This window comes from Ipomoea nil, unplaced genomic scaffold (assembly GCF_001879475.1).
Source record: "Ipomoea nil cultivar Tokyo-kokei standard unplaced genomic scaffold, Asagao_1.1 scaffold1833, whole genome shotgun sequence".
Lineage (NCBI taxonomy): Eukaryota > Viridiplantae > Streptophyta > Magnoliopsida > Solanales > Convolvulaceae > Ipomoea > Ipomoea nil.
Window position 1 is genome coordinate 532399 of NW_017618261.1, and position 24994 is coordinate 557392.

The 24994-nt window shown below is 38.6% G+C and overlaps 1 protein-coding gene and 1 long non-coding RNA gene across 4 annotated transcripts; one reads left to right on the forward strand and one right to left on the reverse strand.

The window, feature by feature from the left end:
• The first annotated feature begins 3892 nt into the window (after positions 1-3892).
• On the forward strand, positions 3893-23322 carry LOC109192733. Its single transcript, XR_002056146.1, has 4 exons — positions 3893-3964; positions 11069-11074; positions 16368-16374; positions 23311-23322. It is a non-coding gene; the product is annotated as an uncharacterized LOC109192733 (long non-coding RNA).
• LOC109192731 (CTP synthase-like) lies at positions 17748-24012 on the reverse strand. Of its 3 annotated transcripts, none has more exons than XM_019343431.1 (22): positions 23749-24012; positions 23472-23603; positions 22515-22594; positions 22134-22220; positions 21978-22028; positions 21773-21890; positions 21631-21687; positions 21460-21524; positions 21299-21382; positions 21143-21193; positions 20980-21042; positions 20843-20889; positions 20628-20697; positions 20482-20544; positions 20176-20265; positions 20046-20084; positions 19544-19771; positions 19361-19446; positions 19212-19260; positions 19014-19094; positions 18820-18913; positions 17748-18427 (listed from the first exon to the last, which is right to left on the reverse strand). In XM_019343431.1, the coding sequence occupies exons 2-22, from the start codon at positions 23587-23589 to the stop codon at positions 18249-18251; spliced, it is 1800 nt and encodes a 599-aa protein (XP_019198976.1). In that variant the 5' UTR covers positions 23590-23603; positions 23749-24012; the 3' UTR covers positions 17748-18248. The 3 variants fall into 3 exon arrangements, with proteins under 3 accessions (XP_019198976.1, XP_019198975.1, XP_019198977.1); XM_019343430.1 differs by having other exon boundaries at positions 23472-23620; XM_019343432.1 differs by lacking the exon at positions 23472-23603 and having other exon boundaries at positions 23749-24011.
• Between the last annotated feature and the right edge of the window lie 982 nt (positions 24013-24994).

The window sequence follows — 24994 nt, forward strand, 5'->3', positions numbered from 1 at the left end:
GATCCGTGAAAAGGGGGATAAAGAAAAAACTACTTGTGTGGACTAAAGCACCACGAACATGAGCAAAGAGCAGATTCTCCAAATCCTTAGGTGGTTGATCGAGAACAGTCGTACCCCAAATTTGGCAGCCGATTAGCACTTTTAATTTGTTACCTTCACGTAACGTGTGGGAGAAGTTGATCCGCTGCTACACCCAGATTTTCTAAAATCAGCTTATTGGGATGAATCAGCGGAAGGAAAAAGCTATTAACCAAACACTCATTCCAGCTGATTGACTAAGTCAAACAGCTGAAAATGGTCAAATCAGTCAAAAATTAGCTGATCAGCCACTAACCAAACACCCCCTGAAAGTTTTGGCTTCAGGAAACTTCGCAAATTATGCCGTGCATACGGATGCAAACGACGTCGTTTTGGGGTAATGTTGCAGCAGCCAGTCTGTTAAAAAAAAAAAAAAATTCCGTTAATGGCGTTTTTCTCCTTTAGCTATACAAGTTTCCTTTCGCTATTCAAGTTTCCATATCCGTTTTTGACAGTTAGGCATTGTGAAATTCGCATTCAAATTATTTGCAATCGTAATCGCATTCACAGTTGCGTATATTGAATGTTAGATGGAGGAGGCAACAGATCAGACAGATTCAGCGGTTGATGGTGTGCATTCGATTCCAGGTGATTTGTATTTTGCGATTGTTTTTCCATTTGTTCCTCTGCGACTTTTATGGTTTTGAGATATATTGCGATAAATTTGATGTTAGCAGTATGTTTGATTGATTTGTGTGTTTAGAATCTGCAATTTAGTTTGATTGTAGGGCACAATGAATACGAGTTTGGTGGTTTTGTAACTATTTATACATAATTGCATAACTATATATCCATAATTGTATTTTCAAAAAAAAAATATATATATATATCCATAATTGTATAACCATGAATCCAGAATTGCGTAACTAAAAATTCATAATTTTATATCTACACATCCAGAATTGCATAACTACACATCCATAATTTTATAACTACATATCGAGAATTGCATAACTATATATTCAGAATTCGTGGGTACTCTGTTTTGACAATTATTTGCATATCTACACATCCAGAATTGCATAACTACACATCCATAATTACATAACTACATATCCAGAATTGCATAACTATATATTCAGAATTCGTTGGTACTCTGTTTTGACAATTCTTTGCATATGCGTATCCAGAATATCATAACTATATATCCAGAATAGTATAGCTATATATCCAGAATTGCATAACAGTATATTCAGAATTTGTAGGTACTATGTTTTTGCTATGTTTGATGAACTGTATGAAATAATATTCACAACATTTATGTAATGCAGTTAGTGAAGGTGTTGTGGATGTTTCGTTAAGTTCAGACCAAGCAGATTTAGACATTGATGGATCTTCTTCAATTCCAGGTTTATTTCTAGTTTTTCACATTTATTTAGTAAATTCTGGTTAGGAATTATATCTTAGTGGAAATGGTTATTATTTTGGTATATTTGCAATTGATTAAGATTTGGTTGGTACTGTAGTAAGTAATGTTGATGAAGCTTTTGAGTTGTATAACAATTATGCATATAAAGTTGGTGTTAGTGTGAGGAAGGGTCATCAACGTTACAAGGGATCTACTAACACAATTCAAATGAAGAAGTTTTCTTGTTCTAAGGCTGGTTATAAGGCAAAGAGTGGAGTTAAGGCTTATTCAAAAATTGACACAAGGACATGGTGTGGTGCATTTTTGTTCAGTTTGATGTGGGTGATGATGGGTTGTGGACAGTTATAAAACATGAGAAAGTGCACAATCATGAGTTATGTGTGTTCAACAAGAGTCATCTACTTCGTTCACATAGAAGTGTGGGAGATAATCAACTCTTATATTTACAAGGTTTGAAGGACAATGGGGTTGCACTTGCGGATGGTATTAGGTTCACGAAACATCAAGCAGGGGGGTCTCCATTAGTTGGTTTCACCAATAGAGATGCTTATAATTTATTGGCTGCTGATACATTTAAGCGATTGGATGGAACTGATTCTAACTCTTTAATTGAAATATTTAGGGGGATGCAGTCTACGGAGTCTGATTTTTTCTTTGATTTTGAACTTGATTCGGATGCAAGATTGTGTAATTTTTTTGGAGGGATGGTCAAATGAGACGAGATTATGAGGTGTTTGTGGATTTGTTAGTGCATGATACGACATATCGCACCAACAAATATGATATGATTTGTGGTGCTTTCATAGGGATGAATCACCATTGCATGAACGTAATATTTGGATGCGGGTTTTTGACAAACGAGAGGATAGAATCATTTATGTTGTTGTTTAGAGCGTTTTTAAGATCTATGGGTGACAAGTGTCCATAATCTATCATGATAAATCAATGTGCAGCCATGACTGCTGCTATTTCTCAAGTGTTTCCAACATCATGTCATCGTCTTTGCACATGGCATATTGGTGAGAATTCAAAGAAGCATATCAAGACGTTAAGGAATAATAAAGATTTCTCGGATATGTTTAACTATGTGTTGAAATACACATAGACTGAAGCTGAGTTTGAATTTTATTGGACAAGGTATATTAGTAATTAATGATTTTTACTGGATTACATTGCATATTTATTGCATATATATATATATATATATATATATATATATATATATATATATATATATATATATATATATATATATATATATGCTTTCTGATGATATAGTATATGAATTATGGATGTATAGTCTACCAATTATGGTTGTATAGCATTGGAACTTGCTGTTGGGACCTGAACATGTAGTATATGAATTATGGATGTATAGTCTATCAATTATGGATGTATAGTATAACAATTATGGATATATAACAGTAGATTTCTGAACATGTAGTATATGAATTATGGATGTATAGTCTATCAATTATGGATGTATTGTATAACAATTATGGATATATAGCAATATAGTTCTGAACATGTGTTAGAGATGTGGTGATCTTGTTTTTATTCTGTTTCATAAACATCAGTTCTTGTGTCTTATCATTTTCAGGTTGGTGACTGACTATAAGTGTCACAAGAATACTTGGTTAGAAAAGCTTAATGATTGTAGGGAGAAGTGGTGTCCAGCATTTAACAATGATTATTTTTCTGGGGGCATTTTATCGTTGCAAAAGAGTGAAACTACAAATCATTCGATTTCTAGAATGCTGTCTAAGATTGCTGGTCTTTATGATTTCTATTCATCGTTTGTAAGTGTAATTTCTGAATGGAGAAGTAAAGAGAATGGTGAAGATTTTCGTTGTGCTCAAGGGGTACCCGCTATGATGATGGAGCATGTGAAACTTCTTTCACATGCTAGAGAGGTATATACTATTGAGGTATATTTTTTTTTTGAGGAACAATTTATGAAAGACACTGCTTGTTATCAAGAAATGGTGTTGAATGATGGTTGTCAGCACAAGTATCACGTGTGGTGGCCAGATATAGACATTATAAGGCATGAAGTTACTTTCAACCCAGCCAACCTGGACATTTCTTGCAGTTGCAAGTTGATGTCTGAGTTAGGAATTCTATGCTGTCATTGTCTACGTATTCTTAATGTGCATTGTGTTTCTAGTATCCCTGACAAATATATCCTGAAAAAGATGGAATAAAAAGGTTATTGATGGTAGGAATGTGGGCATTGCTTCTATGGTTTATAATGTTGGTGCCCCTCCTTCAATTTGGGTTTTTGATATTAGTAGGAAATTTTAAAGATTGATTGTTTCTAGTCAAGATAGGTAGCGTAGCTAGGAAATTTTGCGATGAAGTTGTTGAGGATGCAAAGAAAAAGGTTGAAGCTGAGATTGGGTATGTGCATATTGAAGAGGGCGGTGTTTCATCTTCAAGTGTTGGTGTACAAAATCTCTCAAGCCGGAGATTGAAAGGTGAGCGTAATAAAAGGAGGAGTAGTGTTATTGAAAAGAAGTACAGTCTTGCAAGGGGGAGGAGGAGTGCCACAAATAAAGTTGCTTTGAGTACGAAGGGTGTCGTTCAATCTTTGGTTTTGGAAGGCATATCCAAGCTTGCTGGGGATGGATACCTCGTACATCCAAGTTCTTCGAGTTCAGAGTTTGTTCAGTTTAGCAAGGGTTTAGATGACAATGTAGGTGTAGATTGAGAGTGTGTTAATACAAGTTGTTATCATTGAACTTATGCAATTTGGATTTATAGTTCTGTAATTCTGGATGTGTAGTTTTGCAATTATGGATTTATAGTTATGCAATTATGGATGTGTAGTTTTTCAATTATGGATGTGTAGTCTAGCAATTATGGAATTGTAGTTATGCAATTACGGATTTATAGTTATGCAATTATGGATGTTTAGTTTTGCAATTCTGGATTTATAGTTATGCAATTATGGATTTATAGTTATGCAATTATGGATATGTAGTTATGCAACTCTGGATGTGTAGTTTTCATAGTGATGGATTTGTAGTTACGAAATTCTAGATGTATAGTTATATAGTTATGGATTTGTAGTTATGCAATTATGGATGTACAGTTATTAACTTATGGATCTGTAGTTATGCAATTATGGATATATAGTTATGAAGTTATGAATGTGTAGTCATGCAATTCTGGACTTGATAATTGATATGTGCAAAAAAATAGAATTGCATAGATCAGAAGTGCAAAAATTGGTATTCACTTTTAGTGTCATGCATTCACAGATATCAAGTCACATTGTTAATATAGAACACACAAAGTTTCACATTCACAGAATACAGTCAACATGTCAAAGATCTCTGTTCATTCATTTCTTCCTGGAGACACCCTTGGCCTATTTTAGAACCTGCCCTCTAACCGTGTTCATCCTCCACCTGATGAGATTGACAGCATATTTCGCTCTCAATTCATATATGAAGCTTGCCTGTAAATAAAGAACATTAAATAATTAGCTTTCTGCATTTTTTAAATGTATTTTGAAAGTAATATATTTATTTTACTCTTACATTCATGCGCATGTTCTTTTTGAATCCTGGCTGCCAATTGTTTAGAGTCCATTGGTATGTCTCCATATGTCTGAGTACATATATGCCACAATCGGTGACATTTTCAGTGTTTCCTCAGTCCAACTTAAGGAACTCTATTTCAACATTTTGCAAACTCACATATAAGGAGTAACATTCCGCTTTAAGGTAATCTTTTAATGCTGCAATCTGAACAAAAAATTAGTTTAGTGTTGATAATGCTTTAAAGTCAATATATAGAAAATGCTAAGAAGTTCAAGTTTTTTTTTTCTCTATTTACCAACAAGTGTGGACAATCGTCATATTTATCACTGACAGTAAATATGTTACCGGATAATATTATTTTGTGTAAATGAGTAACAATAGTTGTATAAGTGAACTGAGATAATTGTATTGCTAAGTGTTCAGTCTTTTCAGTACAGAATATTGTGTCTCCCTTGCTAGCTGAGGGGAGTTCTATTTATGCTAGGTCCTAACGGTAACAACATTTTGAACAACAGAACAAACCAGTATATTAATAAGGTAAACAATCCAAACCAGCATTACATGAAATGAAAATAGGGATGCATTCAGTATAAACAATTCTGCCCAGCAAAGGGTATTCTAATGCGTTTCTAGCAATCACATGCGCCAAAGCATTTGCATCCCTCTTAACAAACTGAAGTGTAACCATGCATAGCTGGTTTAACAGCAATCTAATGTCATCCACAATCAACCCAAAGGGAGCAGCAATCAAGCCTCCTTCCACAGCTGTTGTTACCAACTTAGCGTCTGTTTCGATAACCACATGAGACCACCCCTTCTGCTTAACCCAGCTCAACACCTCTCGCACCCCTACAGCCTCGGCTTCCCGCACCGTGTGAAGGCCCTCAACCTTATTCCATCCTACGCTTACCACCCGACCACCCTCATCTCTTACTGCTCATCCAATTCCCATTTTTTGTCTCTCAAAATCCATGGCAGCGTCTACATTTAACTTCAAGAAACCGAGGAGGCTGCCATCTCGGTGGGGCTTGCATCACATTCGTTTGGGTTGGGAGTAACTACCGCTTAGCTTGCACTCGGAGCCAGTCGTTGACATAAAGCAGAGAATGAGCAACCATATTCTTTGGATCTATACATTGCTCCTGAAAAACCATTTTGTTTCGATTTTCCCATAGCGCCCAACACACCGTGATGACTTCAGCTAATTTCTCCTTGTCCAACTCATTCCACATAATGGCTATCCAATCTGCTAGTGAATCCACATGCTCCAGCCGCCATGAGCTATTCACCTCCCCCCAACAGGCATGAACAAAAGGACAATTTGCGAAGAGGTGTAGCGTAGATTCTGGCCCCATACCGCACATAGGACAGAGGGGATCACAAGCAACCTGCTTCATTACCAACTTGTCTTTAGTAGGCAATCTATTGGTACACATAGCCCAGAAAAAAAACTTGATTTTTGGATGTACATCCATACTCCACATTCCCCCCCAACTCACTGCTCCCTCACCACCCCATTCCCTTGTTAACATTCTATAGGCACTTTTTACTGAGTACATTCCATGCATTTTCCCCTCCAATACCACGAGTTCCCCCCCCCCCCCCCCCCCCCAAGGATTTGAAGAAATTGGCAAGCTCAAAATAAGCCTTGCATCTCTTGGCAGGAAGATATCTTATACCAACTCTACATCCCACCCCTCGGTATCAATGGTGAAAAGAGACTGTACCCTAGGGTTTCCCAAATAATCTGGTTTCAAGGTTTGAATATACGGGTTTTGCTCATCCGGAAGCCAAGGATCCCCCCATACATTGATTAGGGAGCCCTCACCCACCCTCATTCTCGCCCCCGCCCGTAAGACATCCTGAGATGCCCGAATACTTGCCCAAACAAATGAGGGATTGGACCCCAAGCTAGCATCCAAAAAAGAACAAGTAGGGAAATATTTAGCCTTAAAAATCCTAGATACCAAAGCATTTGGATAAGCTAAAAACTTCCACCCTTGTTTCCCCAGCATGGCCATATTCACTTCACGGACTAACCTAAAACCCAAACCCCCAAACCGTTTTGGCTTACAAAGATCCCCCCATGTACTCCATCGAATACCCGAGCTCCCTCGCCTCTCACACCCCCACCAATAAGAGTTCATTAGCCTCTCAATCTCAACACAAAGGGTTTTTGGTAATAAAAAGACGTTCATTGCATAATTGGGAACACTTTGTAGAACGATTTTTAGTAGCACTTCCCGTCCCGCCCTAGAGAGATACCGGTTGCCCCAATGCATAATTTTTCCCCTTATCTTCTCACGGATAAAACCCAAAATCTCCCTCTTCCTACGCCCCACGAGCTCAGGCAAACCCAAATATCTCCCATGACCTTGCTGTTCGTGAACCCCCAACACTTCACAAACAGCCTCCTTATCCTCCCTCTACACCTGTCTCCCAAAAATAATAGAGGTTTTCTCCAAGTTCACGAGCTAACCACTCGCTTGACCATTGATGTTATCACATCTGTGCTTGTTTTTATGGTTATTTTGAATCATCACAGTAATTAAGCTCTTTAATTTTGCTTATTTAATACATGTTTTCCTTGCTATTATCATTTAATTATGGTTCGCACTTGTTTTGAATATTTTACGATGTTTGTTAGTGTTTTTGAACCATTTTAGGTCAAAGATATGATCAAGGGGAGTTCAAGGATGAGTTTGGAGCAATTTTGGATGAGTTCGGGGCCCAGTGGACTCGACGCGTCGAGCCAAGGGCTCGACACGTCGAAATTTTCCAGTAGCTAATTAATTCGCGCACAGGAAGTCTCGATGCGTGGAGAAAATTCTCGACGCGTCGAATATGCGTCTGTTTCTGGGATAAAAACAGACGCCTAAAGTGGCGCAGCTGGGCAAAATTCAATACAAGCGCGAGATCTCTTTTCCTAATATCAATTGCGCGGATTTCAAGGATCATATCTCCATATTAAAAGTTAGCAATTCAAGGAATCTTCCAAATTTTAAATATCATTAAAGACGACAATTTCTTTATTTAAATATAGGAATTAGAATTTGAGTCCAATTTGGTACAAGATTCCTATTTAATCTCAACTTTGTACCCACTATAAAATCCCTCCTTCCTCAACCCTAATGGGAAACCGGGGACCGAGAGAATTCAGAGATTCTTGGAGACAAGAAGGAGAGAAATCAAGAGCCACAAGTTGTCTTGGAAAGCAAGAAGAAGACTAGGGAGATTTGGGAAAATCGTCTGGTTAATTCTTGTACTCTTTTGATGATTTGTAATTCTTTATTTATATTTGCTATGTATAATTTAGTCATGCTTGGCTAAATTCTTTAGAGATTCTTGGGTAAAAGTGTTTATGAACCTATGTGCCTGAGCTCTCAGTTTCTTTAATATATTATTATTTGGGTTTAATACTTGTGTTGCAATCGTGATAATAATTGTTTGATGCTTGTAATTAATGGCCATAGTTACTAGCTTCATAGCCATGTTTGTGTCACCAATGGGAGTTGGGGCATAAATTAGGGCACACACGATTGCACCTAATGGTTGGTCCTTGGGAAATGGGAACTTATTAGGGGAAGTTTATTCTAGATTGTTGCCAATCGGGAGATGGTAGTAATTAGGAATAATTGAATGCTGATCTTTGATCTTATTGGGTGTTTAAGCCATGGGAGTGGAAATTCACTAGAAATAGAGATTACGGGAGTAATTCGATTCCACTTTGCATTCCCACACAAATCTTAATTCCAAACTAAATATTGCAAACGATAATTGGCACTAGGTGATTAAATACTTGAATCCCATGAATCTCAACTTCTCTCTAATTGTTTTCAAAATCCTGAACCTCTGTTTTATTTTATTTATTTTATGCCAATCAATCATCTAAGTAATTGTTAGGATTAGCTCTAGTGAATAAGTTAGTAACTAGTGCTTGATACAACCACTTCCCTGTGGATCGATAACTCGTACTCCGAGAATTATTTGTTTGCAAATATACTACGCATCAACCATAAACACCCAAAATCCATTTTATGTGTTCGGCCTCAAAGCTGTTTGCCCGAAAGAAAAATAGACAGTCGTCAGCAAAAAATAAGTGAGAAATTGGGGGAGCATTTCTCGACACACGGACCCCATGTAACGCATTGTCCACCTCTCGGGCTCGTAACATAGCACTCAAACTTTCAGCAACTATTATAAAGAGACACGGAGATAAGGGATCACCCTGACGCAACACCCTAGCAGGAATAATAGGACCCCATTCCTTCCCATTCACCAACACAGAATAAGAGACAGTGGAGACACAATTGTGCATTAAATTTACCCAAGTCGAACTGAAACCCAATTTATCAAGGACTGCCCCCAAAAACCCCCATTCAACTCTATCATATGCCTTACTCATGTCCACTTTTAGAGCCGCACAACCCCCCCCCCCCCCCCCCCCCCCCCCCATTTCCCTGACTCCTATTCAAAGCATGGGCAGACTCATAAGCAAGTAACACATTATCTATGATGGACCTACCCCGGAATAAACGCACTTTGGGCACAAGAGATAATGGAATCAAGTAGAGGCCTAAACCGGTTAGCTAAAAATTTCCCCAGGATACGATACAACACATTACATAAAGAAATTGGGCGGAAATCGGACATCAACTCAGCATGTTTTTTCTTAGGTATTAACACAATATGAGTGCTATTAACAAACTGAGGTAAGTGACCATTGTGTAAAAAGGACTGACAGAAAGAGACTACCTCTTCGCCCACAATATCCCAGTGAATCTGAAAGAAAGCCGGAGAAAGACCGTCGGGTCCCAGGGACTTGTCGGGGTGCATAGCGAACAAAGCTGCTCGGACCTCGCCATAGGAAATTGGCTCCAGCAACTTATCATTCTGGATATCCGTAACTCTCCTCTCCACAAACTCCAGTGCTGGTCTCATCTCAACCCCCCCCCCCCTGCCCTAAATAAAGAGCCAAAATATGCCACTGCTATTTCCCCCATACCCCTTTCGCGAGTAACTAACCCGCCTTCATCCCTCAACCCCGAAATAAAATTCCTCCGCCTACGATTATTAACAGAGTTATGGAAATAACGGCTCTTAATATCGCCACCTGTATACCAATTCTCCTTCGCACGTTGGCGCCATCTATCGCTCTGGTTTGCAATTAACGTTAGATAGCGCTGCTGCACCCTACTAAATTCCCAAGCATCCTCCCTGTTCCAACTCAACCGCAGCCTACCCATCTGCTGCTTGCAACGCCTAATCTCCCTCTCATCCTCGCTCAGGCTCCCTCTCCCCCACCGCCACACAGCAGCGCAACATCCCGCCAGCCTACCAACTCTATCACTCTCCCTCAACCTCTCCCAGGTAGATGACACAACCTGTCTACACTCAGGATCACTCCCCCAAGCATTTTCATACATCTGCCTCCGACGATAGCCTCTCTCCCTTTGCCTATTCAGTTGCAATAGCAAAGGCATGTGATCGCTGCAACTACCCTCCAATGACCAGGCTCTAGCATTCCCAAACACATCTCTCCACACCCCCGAGACCAGAATACGGTCCAGCTTCTCCTGAACCCAGCGGTCAGTGCCCCTCCCCCTCTCCCGCGTAAGCTGGCAACCCTGAAAGTTGAAATCAGTCAGCCCACTCTCTCTCACCGCCTCGCTAAACCCCTTCATCAACCAAACAGGTTGAGGAATCGCCCCCACCTTTTCACTCGCGCACATGATATCGTGAAAGTCCCCCATAATCACCCATGGAAGAGTGTTAATAGAGGAAAGGTACCTAAGAAGATCCCAAGAACCCCGCCTCCTGTGTCTCTTAGGGCTTCCATAATACCCAGTGAAGCGCCAGTTTGGAGTTGAATTCCCAGACTTCACGACTGTATCTATGTAGTGATTTGAATAGCCCACAACTTCCACGTCAAGACCTCCATTCCACAGTAGGGCAAGGCCCCCACTTCGGCCCTGAGCCCCCATCGCGAAACAAGAGTCGAACTTTAATTTTACTCGTACCTTTTCCATCCTCTCCACACTACTCAACGTCTCTGAAAGAAATACAATGTTAGGTTTGTGTTGGGTAACAAAACCTAACAATACGTGAACTGCCAATGGGTTTCCAAGCCCACGGCAGTTCCAACTTAGGTAACTCATTGGGCCCGGTGGGCCTGGATTCCAAGACCCACCTCATCAGTTGCAGTAACAAACTGACCCTCAATATGCATTGGTATGGACGTATCACCTTCAACCCTTCGTCTCTTTTGCTCTACCACTACTACACCCTCATTCTCACTGTCGTCATTTATATCGTGCATTAAAGTCCCCCCATTATTCCTTGCTGATTTATCTCTCTCATTAGTCTCAGTCGTAACCCCATTATCCTTCCTTAAAGGCACATTAAGTGACTTATCATGCTGGACCGTTACAGAGGAGTCCACCGGAGGGTCCGACTTCAAGCCTCCGGTCGATGGGTCCATTACCAGCCACTTGTTTTCCGGCAGTGGTGGTGCCACCTTCTTGCCACCTGCCCTTATAACCACACTCCAAAAGGTTTCTCTCTCCCCACCTCAGCCTTCTCAAATGCCTTTGGGCAGAACCTATCCCCGTGGCCAATAATTCCACAATGGAAACAGAAAGACGGCAGCCTCTCATACCGGAGATCAACCCAGAACCACTCCCCGCCTGGTTTCTTCATCTTCATCCTCGGTTTCAAAGGCTTCTTGATCTGGAGTTTCACTCGCACTCTCATAAAACTTTTCCTCCCACCATCGAAATTCCTAGGATCCGCCGCTTCAAAAGCACCAACCGAATCCCCTACAACTCTCGCCACCCGCTCAGACATGAATCCCGTAGGTAAATTATGGACCTGAATCCAAAACAACGATTCATCCAGCTCCACCGTTGCTGGATCATCACCAGGCACAAGCCTTCGCATGACGACCAAATTCTTATCGAAGGTTCAAGGACCATCTGTCATAACCCGATCAATGTCCCCTTCATGGAAAAAGGTAAACAGAAACCTCCCAGAGCCCAGTTCCGTGATGTGGACTCCCTTCACTGGCTTCCAAGCTTTTGCCACTACATCCCGGAAGACCACAAACTTTATGGTGCGGTCAGTTACTACCCGTCCAACCACCGCAAAACGGTAGTCAGGAGGAGGCGGTGCCTCAACCTCCACATCTTCGACCTCCACTATGACGCCCTCTTCATCATCTGCCAGAGTCAAGGCCTCATACGCCTTTGCCAGACCACTTGAACTTCCCGTTTCCATTGTTGCTTGTGAGAAAACAACCAGGAAATCCTGTCCAGACATAAGAAAACCCTAGGTAGGGAATAGAAAAGACACTGAGAGACACTCAGAGAGAAAACTCCACAAAGAAAAAAAATAACGGTAACAACATGAAGAGTCATAATTGGGGAGCTGAGGCTAACGGCAATAACATGAAGAGTCATGAATGAGGCGTTGAGGCTTTAATTCTCTCCCTTCAATGTAATGAATGACCATAATGTTTCCACCCGTTGGTGTTCTGCCCGTTGGAGTTCTGCCTGATGGAATTCCACTAGGTGTCAAGTTAGATGTCTGTTGGTGATCCGGGTCGGGTGCTAGCACCATTACTCTGAATGACGGTAAATATGTTACCTGGAATATTGTTATGAGACTAATAAGTGACAATAGTATTTGCTTTGTGTTTCCGTACAGTATCTTGAACGTCCCCTCCCAAGCTGAGGGGAGCATCTACTTATACAAGGGTGCTAACGGTAACAACATGGGACATAAATGGGGAGCTAAGCCTTTAATTCTCTCTTATCAATGGTGGCTTCAATGGCAATAAAGGTGACACCTGTTGGAATTCTGTCCGTTGGAGTTCTGTCCGTTGGGTTTCCATGTGGTGCCGGGTCAAGTATGGCACCGGGTTAGATGCCCACTTATGATCCGAGTCGGGTGCCAGCCCTATTATCCTGTCACCAGTCCCCCCTACTCCTGAGTCTACAGATGTGTTTGAGTTGACTTGGGAGTAAAGCTGAATCTATCTTGATACTGCGCAAAATCCTGAGTGATTTAGGATATGTGATTTTGTTTTCCAAATCCCATGAATTACCTCTGAATTAATTCCTTCAACCAATAGGATCTTTGCACTTCATCTCCAATTGAATCCCATGAATTAATTCTGATCTCAATCTTGTAAGGAAATCTCAGCCCAAGGAATCTAGACTTTCAATCTCAGAAACTTAAGCCCTTTGACTGATCTTCTTTGACCTGCAAACTTCAGCCCATGCTTTACAATCTCATCTGATTGCAAAAATTAAGCCCTCTGACTGATCTTCTTTGACTTGCAAACTTCAGCCCATGTTTTGCAATCTCATCACATTGCAAACTTCATCCCATTGCAATCTAATCTCATGCAACTTCATCCCAAACTCAAACTTCATCTCATTATTTCAAATTTCTTCCCTTAATTAATTCTTGAACTTCCGCCCAAACTTCATTGACTTGCAAACTTCAGCACATGCTTTGCAATCTCATCTCATGCAACTTCATCCCAAACTCAAACTTCATCTCATTATTTCGAATTTCCTCTCTTAATTAATTCTTGAACTTCCGCCCAAACTTCATTGACTTGCAAACTTCAGTCCACGCTTTGCAATCTCATCTCATGCAACTTCATCCCAAACTCAAACTTCATCTCATTATTTCAAATTTCTTCCCTTAATTAATTCTTGAACTTCCGCCCAAACTTCATTGACTTGCAAACTTCAGCACATGCTTTGCAATCTCATCTCATGCAACTTCATCCCAGACTCAAACTTCATCTCATTATTTCGAATTTCTTCTCTTAATTAATTCTTGAACTTCCGCCCAAACTTCATTGACTTGCAAACTTCAGCCCATGCTTTGCAATCTCATCTCATGCAACTTCATCCCAAACTCAAACTTCATCTCATTATTTCAAATTTCTTCCCTTAATTAATTCTTGAACTTTCGCCCAAACTTCATCTCATAGAATCAATTTGGCCTCCTTTAAAATTTAAATTGTAAAACTATAAAGAGTGAGCTTTGAACCCAAGTCCTTATAATAATTAAATATCAAGCTTTTAACCATTCTATCCGTACGAATTATTGGTTACTATTCCAATCTTCTTGATGTACTCCTCTTCTTCATCAAATTCTTGATCTTCAAGAAATCTTCATGCAATGCCATCACCTCCTCCAATTTTATGTCTCGATTTTTCTTTCTCCAAATTTTGGCGTGAGATTGAGGTCATGAGATTATCCATATCGTATGCATACATCTTTTTCTATTTTCCATATGCATACATCTTCCTCTATTTTTCTTTTTCGAATTATTCCTTAATTTTTCTTTATGGGAGAAAATTTCAATTTTGATCATATGACTATAGGGGCTTTGTTAATTTCAGCACATGACTTTCAAAAGTGTCAATTTAATTAGTACCTTGACTATGTAATTTTTATCAATTTTGGTCACTCCGTTCAAATTGCCGGCGAAATTTTGCCGGAAAATTTTAACAGTTAAAATAATGAGGATATTTTAGTCATTTCACATCTCTTTCGTTCTTCTCCGACGAATTCATCTTTTTCGACGAATCCGAGGATGAGGTGCGCTGCGATGCTTTCAACATTATCCAAAAAGAGAAGTATTTATTCAACATCAATTTTAGCATAATGTTGATATAGAGAAGTTTTAGAATAAATAGGCACCAGCATCACTTTTAGCATTTCGCTTTATTCTTCCATCAAGCCTTTTTTTGGCCGGAAAAGCTTTCAACCGGAATTTTGAGAGGAACTGCGCTGGACGAGCACAAAAAGAAGTGCAATTCGAAGATTTCTAGGTCCGCCGATATCTCAAGCACCCCTTACACAAACGGTCAGATGTTTTAAACCGGAATTTTGGTCATCTGAACACTAATAAATCGCAAGTGACGGCTTGGACGAATGACTATAAGTATACTTTGGAAGGTGTGCTGTTGCGACGGATTTGCCGGAAAAAATAAATTCGCCAGAGAAGAAGGAAGAGATGTGAAATGACTAAAATACCCTCATTATTTTAACTGTTAAAATTTTCCAGTGAAATTTGGCAGGCAATTTGAACGGAATGACCAAAATTGATAAAAATTGCATAGTCAAGGTACTAAATTGACACTTTTGAAAGTCGGGTGCTGAAATTAACAAAGCCCCTATAGTCATATGACCAAAATTAAAATTTTCTCTTCTTTATGGTCTACGACACAACTAAAAACTTACAAATAAAATAGGAATATTTTTGTAAGTTTTGATGAGCCAAATGTACGATAGATCCCCTTAGTTTTTAGGTCTCTAGTATAAGCATCATAAATCAGAATATCGAGTAAAAGGAAATCTACCACATGAAGAACAAAATTAATTTGGGAAATTAATTTTGGTCCTACAAGTATTCATCCGAGAAAGAAGCATAAAGGAATGGCGTTGCAAGAAATGACTAGATGAGCTTAACGATGAAATGGTAGAAGTCCTTATTCAAAATGATCATACCTGAGATTGATTCCCCCCAAGGATTTAATTTTTACAAGTCAAGAATTCAGACAAGCACAATGTTCTTAAAGGAGCAGGATGCGGACAAGCACAATGTTCTTAAAGGAGCACGATGCGGACAAGCACAATGTTCCAAAGGAGCACGATGTGAACAAGCACGATGTATCCAAAGGAGCACAATGTGACCAAATCAGAAGCACAATGTTCAAGTCAAACAAGCAAGAAGTGGCTAAGTCAAAGGAGCACAATGTGGCAAAGAAGCAAGATGATCTGAAAATAGATAAATCCGAAGGAATTTATTTTGAATCAGCCCACATGCCACAAGAATCCAAAATTGCCTGAAGATATTGATCAGAACGGAAAAAATATTTATGAAGACATGAATATAAAAACTTATCCTAGAAATAAATTCTTCTGTCAAAGATTCGTTGGAAATTCAAATTGACAACAAAAATAATATTTTAAGAAACAACTTGAAAATCAAGTTGAGATAAAATATTATTTTGTCAGGCAAGTTGACAATCAAATCAAAATTGAAGATCTACTATTGTCAACAATATCAGGCTATGAAGATTCAAATTTCAAATATCAAATTATCCCACTCCAACGGATATATTTGATTGCCTATAAAAAGTCATGAAGACTTGAAGACAAAGAGAAAAAAGAGGTGAATACAAAAATACGAACAAGTGAATACACACGAGATAAGAAGTGCAAGTGCTCAAATATTCTTAGAGACTTTGTCTGAATAGTCTCAAAACTAGTTGGAGAGAGATACAATTACCTTTGTATTTGTAATTGTTAGAAGAGTATAACTATGTGTAAAATACTCTTGTGAGTGTAGCTGTGTGCAAAACACTCGTAGTTGCTAAGTGTAGCTGTGTGCAAGACACTTAGTTGGCGTTGAGTATAGCTGTGTGCGAAATACTCGGAGTTGACTGTAGCTGTGTGCGAGACACTCGGAGTTGGGTGTAGCTGTGTGCAAGACATTCGGAAGAAGTGCTTGTGTAGCGCTTATTCACTATTGTAACTGTGTGTGGAAAATAGTGAATTACTCCTAGAAGTGAATGGAGTAAAGTGGACTAGGAAGATTACGCCACTTCCGAACCACTATAAATTGCCTCTCTCATTTACATACCGCACTTACATAATTTGCTCTATCTATCTATCTTATCCAACTAACCCGTTTACTATTCACAGTCAATCTTAATCATTCGGGTTTAGTGTGTTTTTACGTATGCCTGTGACTCAAACTTCTTGAGCTTAAATATTGAATTATTCTAAGCAAGTTTGACGTGTTGCATGTAACGTTCGTTACACGGTCGACATGACACGACATTTATTTACAATCTTGAATATTATTGTTAAATAGTGAGTGAACCATCTCCTTTATTTATTCAAGATATCTCTGTCACTTTACATATCATCTATACCCATCTTACATGCACATTTAAATTATTGGTTGGACATAACTCTTTACATACTATTATTCCGCTATGCAGTTCAAACTTACTCTATTTACTTGTTACTTAGAGTTGAAGTTACCAAAGAGTTATTTATTTATTTATTTTGAAAAAGCTTGAAAGTCTATTCACCCCCCCCCTCTAGACTTTCACCACCCTATCGGGACCAACAGATGTGATTGCATCATAATGTCAAAGGCCATGGTAAGCTAGTGGTCCATGCTGCTCAAAGACTCCAGCTACACATCACACATGTACCCCACCCGTCGTCAATTTTTTCTCGCAAAGCCTCCAAGTTGCCACATCACGAACCAAGGCCGTAGTACCTACGAATCGACAAGGCTTGGTTGAGTCCCGCTATGGCCTAATTGACGCTACTATAGTCCGTTAGACATCGACGAACTACCCAACCAGCGGGCAACCGCCAATGTTAGCCCACTGCAATTTGCGTCAGTCGGTGCCCTTACTAGCAAGCAGGGACCAAACCGCCAACACCACCCCCTCCACCCCTCGCTTATTATTATTATTACTATTATTATTATTATTATTATTATTATTATTCCTGTACATTTTTTTGCTTGCCATCAAGTAAATACACATTTGTATTATCCACATGTATTATAGTGCGTTACTTCATTGGAATACACACTTCTTTTCAACTCAAAAGTTATAAGTTTATAACATAGTTGAGGGATTATTTTACATATTATCTCTACAATAAATCAACTTTAAGATAAATATGTTTGTGACTGAAGATTAAAAACAAAACAAAAATAGATGTAGAAAGAAATTAACTGGGTTCATACACAACAAAACAGTCAAAGGCACCATCTTGCTAAAGGACTTCATCCAATTACATGTATTGGTTTTTTAGCAGCATTACCTTGTAGTAATGTAATGTAATACAGACATCACTGGGCTATGAGGACGCAATCCTTTTTTTTTTTTTTTTTTGGTTTCCTAATCACAATCCCAAGCTATATAAATTGTAAATCAGATTAGATGTAATCATCTAAATCCCCTTCTTCATCAGGCCTGCACTAATCTTCAATCTTCCAAAAGAGGCCTGTTCCGTACAAAAAGACCGGAATCCAGCTCTACACTGCTACCCTATGAGTTAAACAAGGCAACCAATCTGCTGCAGAATATCTCTCACTCTACCATAATTATACATACAAATTCAATACCAAAATCCATACAAAACAGCCTATAGAAAATGGTAGCGCTGCTGCAGAATATCTATATCTCACTCGACCTTTAGACGTGGATCCCATTCCCGTTGCAGTATACTTCAAAAGATGCATTTGCAAGGATGGGTCCATTTGTGTATTTGTGCTTTATTAAGGTCTTACCATTGCTGCTGCTTATGCTATGCACCTTTTGCACATCCTTCTTTAGGAGAATGTCCAGTTGCCCACATGCTGCTGCTATAAGCCCTGCATCCCATAACAACACAAATAGTTCAGAATCTGGGAAACGAGAATCCAGAATATAGATTCAAGCTGTTTGGAGGGTCATAAAGGTGGTGTTGGGCGTAGGCCAGTAAAGGGCATCAATCTAGCTATAGCTTTTGGCGTAATAGTAAACGCTTGATCCTAACAAGTGGTATCAGAGACATGTCAGGTTCGAGTCTCAACAAGAGCATTTTGGGATGTGGATTGTTGGGCGGAGGCTGGTAAAGAACTAAGTCCAGCACCCTGGCTCTCGAAAATATGTGGTGTGACGGTATAAGAAAATAAAATTGCGTCTTTGCTATTAGCTTTAGCTTTTGGTGTTGTGGTAAGTACTTGATCCTAACAGGTGGGATCAAGTTTAGATGATTGCCTACCTAAGAAGAGTGCAGAAGGTTTTCCGGGTCTTGATTGGAACTCGGGGTGAAATTGAGCACCAACGAAGTAAGGATGAGTAGGAAGCTCGATAATCTGCAAACCAAGATCAGGGTATCGAATAAAAACCAGAACTAGGTAGAGTGGGGCATGGCAAAGAGGTAAGTTTTTGTGATTGTATATGAAAGAAATATACCTCCATGCGACTACCGCTTTCATCTTTGCCTGTAAAACGGAGACCAGCATCTTCAAGCTGCTCTATCATCTCAGGGTTCACCTAAGGTAACACGAGAATGATTTATTTAGCCAATAAACTCAGACCGAAAGCATTAGATGAGTTGCCAGCCCTATAATTAGCAATGATTGTGCATAACTAAACTGAATGATGGCACACCTCATATCTATGGCGATGTCTTTCATCAATGAAGTTCTTATTGCCATATCTGCAAAAAAAAAAAAAGATTTATCATTGAGGTCAACATGCAAACTGCCTACCTACGGACTACGGTTAAGCTGTTAAGAATATAAAAATTCTAGACTTACAATTTTGCAGATACGCAGTCCAAATCCTGAAAATATGTCCTCCTTGATCCAAGCCGCATAGTCCCTCCCATATGGGTTTTTGAACCCTGCAAATATGGTATGCAGATGAGAAAGTTTACCACCAGGCTACCAAATCATATCATCAGTTACCATCTATAACAGAATTTTAAAAAAAACCCTAACCTCTGGCATAAAAATAACACATGGATTAGGGGTATTTGGATCAAATTCTGTGCTGTTTGCATCTTTCAAACCAAGAACCGATCGAGCAAACTCAATTACAGCAATTTGCATTCCTAGACATATTCCGAGGTAAGGAATCCGGTTTCGACGAGCATACTTAGCAGCAAGTATTTTTCCCTCCACTCCCCTGTCGCCAAATCCTCCAGGAACAAGTACAGCATCTGCACCCTGTATGACAAGGTACTTGTTAAGTTACTGTAAGTCAAGCATGCTTAACCACAGAGTTCTTTGGTTATCTGTTTGCCATATCCTTCTTAAAACCAAGTAGGTGGGCATTAACTATTTAACCACATCCCTCCTGGTAAGCCACAACGCCATGCCTCGAATCAAGCAGGGCTGAACTCGGCCGACACCCAACAGTGGGGACCATAAGCCATTTTTTTTTCAATACCGTAAGCCATTTAGATAAGTGGAAGATGTAGGCAACATCTTTCAGACAAACCTTTAATAGCTTCCAAGCTCTCTCATAATTGTCAGGATTCTGCAAAAAATAACTGGTGGTAAATTATTCTGTATTTAAAAAAAAAGAAAATAAAATTGAACACAAAAAAAGAAGTGGAATCTGAAAATACCTCTTCTGCAGTGATGTCTTCAAGGTCTCCAGCTGGAACCCAATCTACACAAAGTTTCCTGTGACAAGCAACAGAAGCATGCAAAAGAGCCTGCAAAATATTTGTGAATTTTAAACTTTTAAGATAGCTAATAAAAGAGGAAAGTTAAAGAAACAGTGAGCATCATAGAATTGCATATATAAAAATACTGGTTCCACAAAAACTAATTTGAAAAGTGGAAACCAGTATTTTTATATTCATAGAATTGCATATATATGAAGGGTGAGAAATGAGAAAAGAGAACAAAGGACAATCAAGCAAGTTCACCTTCAGAACAGAGAGGTAAGAATCTGAAAGTCCCGTGTATTTTCCAACCATGGCAACTCTAACCTGGTACTCAAATGACAGGATTCAGAAAAACTAAAGCCAAACAAAGGTGGAATTTTTACAAGAATTAAGGTGAAGGAACCTACTGGGTCATGTAACTTGTCACAAAGTTCAGCCCTCCGTATCCATTCTCCAAAGACAGGTTCTTTAACAACTCTGCAGAACGTAAATAACAAAATTAAGTGTAAAGATACATAACAAATGATTATGAAAATTTTAATTTCATGGAGTCTTGGAAGATGACAAACCATAAAAGAAAAGGGAAAAATCAAGATAAAAAGAACTGAGATATTAGACAGACCCTTTAAGATTCAGCACTCTCAAAATTGCTTCGTGTGCCTTCTGGTCCTAAACAATGAAAAACAGCTACCCTTATAATTGTTGCAACAAAAAGCGAATATGCATCACAAAAGAATGAAATTGACCGGAACTACTTACTCTCAAAAGCAAAGGAACATGCCAGATGTTTGAAACATCATAAAGAGTAACGACATTTTCTACCTGTGATTGAAATGAATTGAAACCTTAGAGAATAATGTCCCATAAAGTTAACTGTGCATAAAACAAAATTCCAAGATATCACATTTCACAAACATCATACCGGAACATGGCAAAATCTGGAAATTTTATCCTTGACGTCCTCAGCAAGTTTCTGAAAGTAGGAAATCAATTTCAGTAGGCGGTCCTAAATATAGGTGAAATATAAGCACAAATATATCACTTGCATTTGGGATGGGTAGGGGAAGGAGAGAGAGACCTTTGTGCTCCGGCATGCTAAAATATTTGGTGTTAATCCCAGGCTTCTCAACCCCCTGACACTGTGCTGGGTTGGCTTTGTTTTCTGAAATTTTGAATGTAATATAATGCTCACCACCCATTTCACTTGATATAAATAAATAAATTAAGTTTGATATTTACCTGCTCACCAACCACATTCAAAACTGGCACAAGACTGACATGTACCAAACAAAAGTTCCCAGCACCTAAAACCGCAAGAAGCGAAATATTTTCAGTACTGATGCAAGTTACAATTCAAATCAAATCTAGAAACCTTCTTCACTGAGTTCCAATTTGGACACATTATCTTACCAACGCGATATGAGAATTGTCCTAAGGCTTCAATAAATGGCATTGATTCAATATCCCCTGCACAAAGGCAAACAAAAGTTTAGACCAATCAATAAAGAGATATAACCATGATATCCCATGTGAAGAATAAGTGTAAGCATACCTATAGTGCCACCCAATTCTATGACACAAACATCAGCTGGACCGTCTTTTCCATCAACTGGGATGGCTGCAACACGTTCAATCCATTCTTGAATGGCATCTGTAATGTGAGGGACAACCTGAGCAAGGGGCAAAGAACACAAAGATGAGGAATACTAAAGATGGCTATGGCACAAAAGCATATGCTCCAAAAATTAAAGACAAACCTGAACAGTTTTTCCCAAATAATCTCCTCTTCTCTCCTTATCAATCACAGACTGTAAAACAGATAGTTTCTAATCATTTATCTGGCGAGAAATATAGGAAATTAAAGAAGCATTGGCAGAACATTAATAGATAAACTAAACATCAAGTATACATACTTGGTAAATTTTCCCAGTGGTAATATTGTTGTCCCGTGTCAACTTAATATCAAGGAATCGCTCATAGTTTCCAAGATCAAGGTCAACCTTCAAAACCAACACCAATGTTAATTCAGGTCACTAGATACCAAAACACATCTAGCAAGCATAGGTTTTTAGTCAATCCGCGAGCTCTTTCAGTGTTAACCCATGACATAATTAAGAAGATAAATGAATGCAAAATATTGTATGATTTTGAAAGAGTAATTAAATATCATGATTTTTTTAAGACTGCTGTGTCAATAACCAATTTGGATGTGGATATTAATTTTCTTTGCACCATCCCAAGTAACATCTTAAGATTACATAAATAATACTATGTGCAAAAGATGCTCTTCTGACCTCTCCACCATCATCCAAGACAAATACTTCACCATGCTCAAAGGGAGACATTGTTCCCGCATCGGTATTCAAATATGGATCTGTAAAAAGGGGAATGCCAAGATATTAAAGTTTGTAAAGCAATGCAAATCATTGTATTATGCTTAAGCAATAGCTTTAAGTTTGAGCAAGTAGAAATGAAACCCCTTTTAGAGGAAAAGAAAGATGTGAGTGAGTACAAATAAGAGGTTATAGATTCATTCCATATTTTGCATAACATCTGGTATCCCACTACTCCAAGTTTAACTGCTGAGAAAAATGAGGCACATGTATAATTACAGTGCAGGAACGATTTGTAAAATAATAAAAGGAGGAATGGACCCAATTACAACTTACTATTATATAGAATAACTTTGTTTAATAAATAAAAAAATCATCATGATTTTTCTTGATGAGAAAAAGCAACAACAGGGAAAAGAATAAATTTAAAACAAAACAAAAAAGTGATTTAAAGTTTGGAAAATTCATAAATCTTAACAAGTTGCTTGAAGTCAAAAAAGAGATTTTACAAAGATGACAAACAAAAGAAAGCAGCGACCTTAAAAGATATGAATGGAGGCTGTGAACAGGGAGAGGAAGAAGAAAAAGATACTCCATAAAATCTTTTCCCCCTTTTTTTTATTTTATTTTTTGAAGGCTAAATCCATTTTAATCTAGTAAATGACAATTTAAAAAACAAAAAAAAAAAAAAAAATTATCCGTATATAATACCGACAAATAAAACATTAAAGTTAGCTCCTTTCCTTGTATGAAACAGAGGGGGCTGAAATTTACAAAGATAAAGAAACAGATAAAGGAGGCGGCAAGAAATAATAGGATGAAACATTCTTAATCATTGTTTCTTTGTTCTAGAGTCATTTTTAGGTAGTAGTGGTGTCCGGCGAAGGAAAGAAACACGAGAAAGGGCGAGAGAGAGACCAATCTTGATGGAAGTGACGCGGAGTCCACAGGCCTGAAGGAGGAGGCCGATACTGCTAGCTGTGACTCCTTTTCCCAGCCCGCTCACCACTCCCCCGGTAACCAACACGTATTTCATCTCTACTTTTTCCGCTCCGATTATCTGAACCCTAAACAGACAAACAGTAATGTCGATGAAATCCATTCCTCCATAGCACGACCAGGAATACGACAAATAGTAATATGCAAACAGTAGTAACAAACAAAACGAAGAAACAGAGGTTTTGATGCATTTTACCTCCTCCTTCTCTTCCTCCCGAGCCGATAAAAGTGGCGGCTGCGCACAACTACTTACAACTCCGGTGACTGGACTTCAACCTTATCCGCTAAACTGAACAGGAGTAGCGCACAGAGCATATATCATATATTACATATACAACAAGTATAGAAACGGATTACCTTGTGTATATATTGAAAGAGAGAGAGAGAGAAGGGAAGAAGAGAAAAGAGGACGGAAATGTAAGTTGAAGAAGGGAAATTGGGGACTATGAGAAGTTGAGGCTTGAGATGAAGAGATGGCGGCTTTTTATACAAGGAAGAAAAAAAAATAACTGCATATTGGTGGTTACAACCTACAACTTACAAGCAAGGGGAGGGGAGGGCGAAATTGAGAATTGAGAATAGCCAACGAGTCAACGACAAACACAATTTCCCAACCAGACCCCACACCCTCTACTCGCGCTCCTTTCAAAATTATAGTACGAAAGTGTTGCTATTTACACCCCTCTTTGACTAAAATGAGATATAAAGTACATTGAAAATATAAAAATGTGATAATTTATAATAAATATATATAGGTGGTGTAAATAGCCTAATTGGTAGTCAAAATGCTATTTATACCACCTTAATAAATCTGCATTTATTAAATTTAAGTAATAATTAACTAATTCAGAATTTAATTCATTAAAATTTAAAAAAAAAAAAAAAAAAAAAAAAAACCCTCGCCTTCTCCGGTGAGAAGGCGATGGACATGCCTTCTCATCGGAGAAGGCAACTGGATTGCCTTCTCCGGCGAGAAGGCAACCCAGGGGGTCGCCTTCTCTCCGGTGAGAAGGCAGTCTCTCGCCTTCTCACCAGAGAAGGCGAGGGGTTTAACTTTTTTCTTTTCTTTTTTTTTTTAATAATTTGATTGTAATATATATATATATATATATATATATATATATATATATATATATATATATATATATATATATATATATATATATATATATATAAATAATAAATATTAGTCTTTGACTACATTAAATAATGTTGGTGCAAATAGCACTTTTTAATTAGCACAACCTATAAAGTGGTTTGACCTATTAAATAGGTGGTGCAAATAGTAAAATAGGTGGTGTGAATAGAATTTTTCTTATAGTACATGTACTCCCAAATTCTACTCTACTCTGACATAAATATGAGATATTTTCATCATGTGAGTCCCAAGAAATATGTCTACATCAAGAATGTGTGAGAGGGAGTACATGTAGTATTTTCCT

What these genes read in the sequence shown, in the direction of transcription:
- LOC109192731 (XM_019343431.1), bottom strand. Translation starts at nt 23,589, where the DNA reads ATGAAATACGTGTTGGTTACCGGGGGAGTGGTGAGCGGGCTGGGAAAA. An exon ending in GACTGCGTATCTGCAAAATT is followed by an intron (nt 19,261 to 19,360) that starts GTAAGTCTAGAA and finishes TTTTTTTTGCAG; the next exon opens with ATATGGCAATAAGAACTTCA. An exon ending in AAAGCGGTAGTCGCATGGAG is followed by an intron (nt 18,914 to 19,013) that starts GTATATTTCTTT and finishes CTTGGTTTGCAG; the next exon opens with ATTATCGAGCTTCCTACTCA.